The sequence below is a fragment of the Parus major genome, chromosome 1 (assembly GCF_001522545.3).
Source record: "Parus major isolate Abel chromosome 1, Parus_major1.1, whole genome shotgun sequence".
Classification (NCBI taxonomy): domain Eukaryota; kingdom Metazoa; phylum Chordata; class Aves; order Passeriformes; family Paridae; genus Parus; species Parus major.
Genome location: NC_031768.1, coordinates 97,075,976 through 97,083,896, shown reverse-complemented (window position 1 = coordinate 97,083,896; position 7,921 = coordinate 97,075,976). Strand labels below are relative to the sequence as shown.

Below are 7,921 nucleotides of genomic sequence, written 5' to 3'. Positions count from 1 at the left end.
GGTTAAGCCTTTTCTTTGTTGGTCCCATATTTTAGTTACTAAATGTGGTTTTGTTAAAATCCATCAGAAAAAAGTATTTCCTTTCTTATAATCTCAAAGGCATTATTTTTTGAACTGTACAGTTTGAGAGGCTGGATTTCAAAGGTAAGTGAGACATGATTTTTCTTATGGCAAAATGGATTTGAAAAACAGAAAATAACATGCGTACATAAATCCACCTTTTCTTACATAGCCTCAGCAACAAGTATGCCTAGTTACAAAATTCAGCAGCATTTAGCTCCTTGAGAGCAATGATTTTAGTGCTGCTTCTTTTAAATTCAAGGGTTGTTATACAGCGGCATTGGGTATGCTGGTAGCTGTTAGTCTAAGTGGTATTTGCTAGTAAACTTCCTTCATAAGCTTTCCAGACCTGGAGAAAGCCTAAGAGTTCTTGTGTAAATATTTTAAGCTTAACAACTACAAAAAGCATTATTTTCATCATGGTTTATGGAAGCAAAAGATGCATTTAGACTAGCCAAGTACAAAGCTTTCAAGGAACATGGGAAAAAAATAACAAAACCTTTTGGATCAGGCTATTACTTCTGATCAGGAGTCACAAAGGGCAAAGAAGTCTTCCTCTGCAATGAGTATCTGTATATTATGCTACTTTGAATAGTGTTGTTTTTTTTCCCAATACTTTTAATTTCTTTCCTCTATAATATGTGAATTCCATATGGTTAGGAAGTGTTTTTATTTTTTCCCTAGTTGATGGCATATTAATCATCCATTTAGCTTGGCACTAACACTTAATGAGATATGCTATTGCTGTAAGGCTATCTGGATCATATGCAGTTGTTTATAAGTCATACAATATATTACTGGAAGTGCCTTAATAGGTTTGGATTTTTTTCTGACTTCTGTTTTTGTTTTTTGACTCGTGGGTTTTTGTTTGTGTTTTCTTGAATAGACAATCAAGCTGTTGTTTGCAGAAAGGAGCTAGAGTTGTCAAATGAAAGTTCTTCATCCAAATATCTACAGTTGCAGCATTCTCATGTTCCCATTTCATCAAATACAATAACATCCCCCAGACATCAACCTTTTCCAGAACTGAGCACAACTTTGTGTGATAGCATCCATGGAGAATACCTGCCTGCAGATGAGGGATGCTCCTGGAGCAATACAACTCTCGCAGACTTGTATCCCGCAATGGTAGAGATACTTACAAAGCTCATGGCAAAGCAGTCTCATAGAAGAGTGTTAAAGCACATTTTTGGACACTTAAGGTCCAAGAGATGGCATTTTAGAAGACCAAAACTCAATATCACTGTAGACAAAATGACAAGGTCCAGACCCTGTAAACTAAAGAGAGTATTTCGCAGCCCATGTAGCTGTAGAAGTGAAGACAACAACCAAGCACATCTAGCTGTAGACGTGAAGACAACCAAGAATCCAGCTTTTGGAAATGAGAGCAGAGAATTCTGTTTTGACAATAGCCTCATTAGTAATTCTTCTGGTCTGGTTCCTTATGCTTATACTGATACAAATGAAATCAAAATGGACTACTCTGACTCAAACTCAGAGCAACATTTGACATCTAGAAAGGGCCAAGTAGTCTGCAAACACACTGCTTTTCCTGATGTTATGGGTAGAATGGAAGAGACATTTATAGTTGAAGATGAATTGCAGCCTACTGCCTCACCAAAAAATTCAGAATACACAGGAAGTGAAAAATTAGCTTACACAGAACCCAGTTTTATAACATCCACTGCCAATTCAGAGTCAAGAGTGCTTCATCTTGTAAAAGAGAGTAAGACTCAGAAAACCGACTTTTGTGTCGGTACCTCAGAATTGTGTTCATGTTCTTGTAGTTCCCCTGGCAATAGTAACAATTCTATACCTATTACAAATTGTTCTCCTGCAAGATCATCAAATACTGTGTTCAAATATCCCGAAAAAATAATTTCTGAAAGACAAACTTCTTTCCAGCACAAAGACTGGTTTTCCTCCTGTTTTACGAAGCAGAGTCCTTCAAAGATGCCCAATAAATACAAAGATGCATTTGAGGAATTCTACTACAAAGTGTGTTCTGAAGAATTCCAAAAGCCTTTGACATTGACAAGACCTCTTTTAAACTCTCAGAACCTTGAAGAGAAAGGAAGTTTAGTGAAACGCAGTTTAAGTGATGTTGGGAGGTCCATTAAACAGTGTGATAAAGAATTTGACAGGCTCTATGAAAAACTGTCTAGGGAGTCTTTTCCAAAATTTCCTGCGTTTCAGAGGGCTTCAAATTTGCTAAAATATGAAGAAATACAGATGCCTGAAACTGTAAATGCTCTTGTTAATTCTCCTGTCCGAACTTATTCTGCAATTTCCAGAGTTAAAAGAGCAGGAAGTTCTCAAAACTATCTTCCTTGTTCACCATTAAAGCGACTGAAACTTACACCAGAACATTGTTTTTCTTCAAGAAAATATCAGGAGATTTTCCACAGTAAAACAGGTCCTCAAACAGCTGGCATGGATTTTCTGAGCACATACAGCTGTAACAACTCCAGCTTTTTTAAAGATCACAGCTATCATTGTCAGGTATTTAAGAACCTTGGGTTAAAAAAAAAATAAAAAATGCACCTTTGGATATTTGGAGAAGGGCTTAAGAATGGATTAGAGCTGCAAGTTGTTGGAACTAGTGATAGCATACTTCCAGTGCTTTTTGGTCAGTAGGGATGTTTTACAACTCTGGGGGCTTGGGTATCCTGGATCATGTGAGGAAGCTCTCTGTACTTAATGAATTTGAAATGGTTTTAAATGAAAGATTTGATTCTATTTTAATAGACAATGCCACTGGTTAAAATGGTCTCAAATAGTGACTCAGTTATGGTGTTGTCCTTCTGAAATTATATTAATTTTATAGATGGACAAGGTGAAGCAAGCAAATTAATCTTTATAGGGTTTCACAGGAATCATAAGACTTGTTTATTTAAAGCAGACACTTATTTCCAAGTTGACAGACATTTCTTCTGTGGCAAGCTGTGAAACAGTATATTTTATAATGTTGTATGTTGCTGCTTGATTTTCAGGGCTCTGGATCTCATGATTCTTCAGATAAAACTTTTCTTTGTATTCCTGGCACTTCCCTGCAAGGTTAGTTTCAGACACTTTATCAATTTGCACAGGAGTATTTTCTTAAAGGAAATTTGCCCATTGAAGTATTTCCAATGTTAAAATAGGCTAATATTTAAACAACAGACTGTAATGTTCATGCTACTCAACATTGTTCTTGCCCTTTTCATCCACTGTTTTTCATCACCAGAATCTAGGACTGCAAGTGAACACTATGGGTGGCCTGGGGCAATGGAGAATTGCAGCTCTCCCAGAAATGTGAGGAAGTATCACTCAAGGTAATAATAATAATAGCTTCTTTAAAAAAGAGATTTCAAAATTAATTCTTACTTCTCTATGCCTGTATTAAAGACATGAAAGTGACATGCATACCTCCAGAATGAAAATGAGTGTGGGAGAGCCCAAGCTAATCACACCTGCAGATTTGAACACTGAGAGACAAGTGTCTGTGGTCAAAACTAGCCAGACTCCAGCAAGAGAGCTGCTGAACATAAGGCAGTAAGATGACCTAACTGAATACCTACTGTAGTCCTTGTGGTGTTCATTATAGAGGCATTTATTATTTTAGATCTGCTATGGAATTGTTTTGATTGTGGTTGTGTGTTTAAGCTTACAAGTTCTCTCAGAGAGTGCAGCATATTGTCATTTAAAAGGACTTGGAAAAGTTGGCCTCTGAAGTTGGGCATTTTGGCTCTGTGTAAACAAGCAGTGGCTCTGCTTGGAACATATAGACTTCTCCTCCTGCTGTTATCACTGCTGGCAGTGTATTTAGATCTCTGGAAGCAGGACACTCTTTCCAGTTTCCTGAATACTGGCCCAATATGTCTGTTTTTCATAGAAAATATGTAACTTTTAAAGGATTATCAAGCTTCAGATATCTTGGGTTTTTAATTACAAGCATTTAATATTCTAAGGATTTAAAAATCATTAAAACTCTCTAAAAAAATTCCTAATTTTATTTACCAAAATATTTTTGACGTGCTTTTTTTGCCAGAAGTGTAATTTGTCATATAAGGTTATGCTGGCTTCCCAAAATAAGTCAAGAAAAAATTTCACTAAACTTGAGATGATCATAGGAGGTGATATGAACTTTTTCTAACAATGTTTGAATTAGAAATTCAAAGGAAGACTGAAAGTATTTTTAAACTACTTGTATGGAGGATTTAGCAAGAAGAGCTTAATGATGTGAAGAAAAAAGTTTCAGTTTAAGCAAAGATGGAATTGAAATTTAGAGGCTTGTATTACAAATGCATACAGTATCGATAAAGATTATATTTGGATTATTTTTTATATAATGGAAGATTGAAGACAAGCTGATGAGTATGCAAGGACATTTCTGTGATGTTGAGTATGCCTGCTTAGCTGAACAAAGTTCTCCTCAGTTCTTGGATTTCCTTTTGGTTTTTGTCTCCTGTCTCCCCATATAAAATAGCCTTTCCTGTAAGATTAGTTATTGTTCTAAAGGAAAAGGTTTTTCTTTCTTTAATGCATATAAGTAGAGAAATCAAGATTTCAGAGTTTTTTTCTAAGTCATCTGGAATAAAATTTATTTCTTTGTTCTTTAATTACACAAAGACATGTTTGCTGATTTGTAGCCAAAATGGACTGTCAGCTGGAAAGCTTCCTGAGGCCCTGTGGTGTGATATTTTTAGCTTTCTATGGTTCCCAGCAGTGAACCTTTTTAATGGCTTCAGATCCCTCAGAAATTTAATGCCTAAGCCATGTGGCAAAATGCTGTATGTTGCAATGAGCCATTGTGAAAAGAAAAGGAATATTGTCTTTCTATCTGGAACCAGATTGCCTTTATCTAGAAGATGATTATGAAAGAGATTTCTGAAAAGGAAATGTTCATATCTAATGAACTTTTCTTCAGCTCCGTGTGAATGCTGTCCTACAGCTTTACTGCTATACTTGTCAGATGTAAACCAAAATAGTTCAAAATATGACAGAAAATTTATGCAATTTCTTAAGTAATATTCAAGGTGTTCTCACTTGTGTCTTTAACTTTTAACTAGTTGTGAATTCATTCCAAGATTGCATCTCAGTTTGATAGATATACATAACTTAGATTGATGTAGTAGCACTAGTGAGGCATTGAAATGAAATAGCATGAAAAGCTTCCTCTCCATCTGAAAGCACATAGGAAAACAGACAAGGAGCCTTGCTGCTATTCAGTCAAGATGTTCAGATACCTTGCTTTTTCAATTTCATTCTGTTCATTGCAGTTTCAGCAAATACAGTATTTTTGTGTAATTTACTTCCTCATCTTAAACAGAGGTTTTGGGTTTTTTTTCTTTAGGGTATACAGAAAACTAAGCTACACTGATGAGAAAGAACAATTGTATGAATCCCTTCGATGACTCTGGGTAAAGCTCACCAAGAGGCATTCATGGACAGCTACAGATAAAGCAATTTTATATAGGTTGGGTTTTATTCACTATTGTTTCTTCTAAGAGTCAAGCATTTATAATTATATGTAAGCAATACACAACTTGTTCTGATTTATACTTTGCTGTTAGATAAATCCTTGGGAAACGGTTTGTCCCTTTTGACTGGGCACTTCTTACTTAATTTGTGGCTAAGTTGGAATTTTATATTTGATATTATTTTTAATAACAGATTGTTCTTTTTACTTGCTAATAAGCTTTAATTCTTACTGTATTAATAAGGAACAAGCTCATTTCCCTAAATTGCTGTCTTTTCATGCTTTTTTGAATGTATCAGTACAGACCCCAGATCACTGCTATATGCTATAACCTGAGTCTCTATGCAATGTTAATATTAAAATTTTCAAAGTAGATCACCAAAGTTGATCGTTCAATAAAATCTTATACTTTTTAGTAGAGCTGGTAATTCTGTTCCGTATTTTGACAGAATTCTACCTGACACAATGTATTTTCTAAATAAAAAAACTGTTCTGAACAAATATCTGCCTTCAACATTTTTATTTCACTTATGTGAGTTCTCAGGAGGAGTTTGTATACCTGCATAAGCAAATCCAGGAGAATGAGGTATGAGGGTCCCACGGGTTTTCACCACTGTGGCCTTTCTTGGCAAGGGGATTGTGTTAGTGGTGTCAGATCAGGCACTTGATATTTTATCAGCACTGCCCCTTGTTAGCTTTCTGAACTTCAGAAAAGGAAGGGATTGGTTTTCTTTGGCTTTACTTTATTTCCACACACACAGGAGAATTTTATTTTGGCTCTTAAAGCCAAAATCTTATCAGAAGTATTGTTCTTGAATAGGACAAGAAACCAGCTCTAGTGATGTTTTCTTTGCAATAAGAACTTCTGCACACACATTCCATCCTTTATAATTTGGATATTACATTTCTTTCCATGACAACAATAAAATATTTTCTTTTAGAAATGCACTTGGGTCTCTTTTTTTCCTTTTCCAGACATGGAGGCACTATAGGGAACATGTTTTATGAACTGTCTTCCTTTTGGATTTGTTGAGGTAATTATTTCCCAGTATTTCTTGATATACCAGTACTGAGAGATTGCATAATTCATTGTTTTCTGTTCTAAAGTAACGTAGAAGTCAACTGGAATTGGGGTTTGAACCTGTTCTGAATCTAGATATGACTTCTACACAGCAGCTTTAATGCAGCTCACACAGGTAAGGAAGGTAAGTTTGTTTACGCAACACAGCAAAATTGTCTTCATGAAGATTACTTTGAAATAATTTAAAGATGTCATTCTTGGAAAATCTTTGTCATGTTTTGAGTGCTAGCAGTAGCAAAAAAGGGACAAAGTTTCTATTTTTTGAGTTGATCTTCCTACACCATGTGAGTGAGCAGACTCTTAAATTATGATATAAGCAGAAGTCTTGTTTTTCCTAATGGTACTGTTTAGCCAGGTACACCTGCAGTGATTATCAAATGCTATAATTACTGCTGGAATACATCTTTCTGAACTTACAAAGATAATGGTGCTATCTGATCTCTTGTGTTTTGAGTTCCATTCTTCTACCCTTCCAAATAGTTTTGCTTTTTCCACCAATTTCCTCTTATTTACTCATTCTTTGCTCTTCCATTGAACTGGTACTTGAATGCTAAGCTTGCCATTAATAAAAAACACTTTACACTGCTTCTCTTTGCTGTAAAAAATTTTTTTAAGGAACAGTGGTAAACAGATGAGGATACTGAGACAGTGTAAACCTAGAACCCTTCCTCTTATGTTGTAATTAGTTAAAACTTGCTTTATATATAAAGAATTTAATTAGAATATGATTGTTCCATCTTCAAAGCATTAGAGAAAGACCTACATAAACTGTGTTGAACATGCTTTTTCATGTAAGGATTCAGCTACCCCAAAAAACTACCACAAAAAAAACCTCATGATAAAAAACCTAGGTCACTCAATTGCTTATTTAAGCAAATACAGGTTAAAGACCCAAAAGAATAAAGCTAAATTTAAATGTGGCAGTATTAGAAATGCCTTGGAAATAATTGATAAGGTTATTAAAGATCATCCTGTCTGAGAGCCACAATCAATAATTCTATTGGAGGCAGTTATTAAATGTGGAAAGGAAGTGTGTACACACACACACATATATATATGTATGGAGAATGTTTACAAAAATGCCCTGCTCTTTGAACAAACTATATTGTGAGGCAAAGCAGCTGATAAAAACTAGCATAAACACATAGCTGGACTAAACATTGAAGACTTAGAATAGCAAGGTAACTAAATGGACTTAAATCCCATGAAGTGAATTGACTGTTACATGTACACTCAGTGAGAGAAGTGGGTACTTTATTTCTATTAAATTAGTTATCAGATTGAAATGAGAGGTTGAATTTAACCACTGATTTTTTTGA

The 7,921-nt window shown here is 35.1% G+C and overlaps 1 protein-coding gene across 1 annotated transcript in view; it reads left to right on the top strand.

Annotated features, from left to right (window-relative positions):
- HJURP (Holliday junction recognition protein) overlaps positions 1-6,022 on the top strand; it is a 21,704-nt gene extending 15,682 nt beyond the window's left edge. The window contains exons 9-12 of the mRNA XM_015644811.3: positions 947-2,562; positions 3,054-3,117; positions 3,287-3,374; positions 5,396-6,022. Coding sequence (XP_015500297.1) covers positions 947-2,562; positions 3,054-3,117; positions 3,287-3,374; positions 5,396-5,456 — 1,829 coding nt within the window. The 3' untranslated portion in view covers positions 5,457-6,022. The remainder of the gene's footprint in view (positions 1-946; positions 2,563-3,053; positions 3,118-3,286; positions 3,375-5,395) is intronic.
- The last annotated feature ends 1,899 nt before the right edge of the window (positions 6,023-7,921 follow it).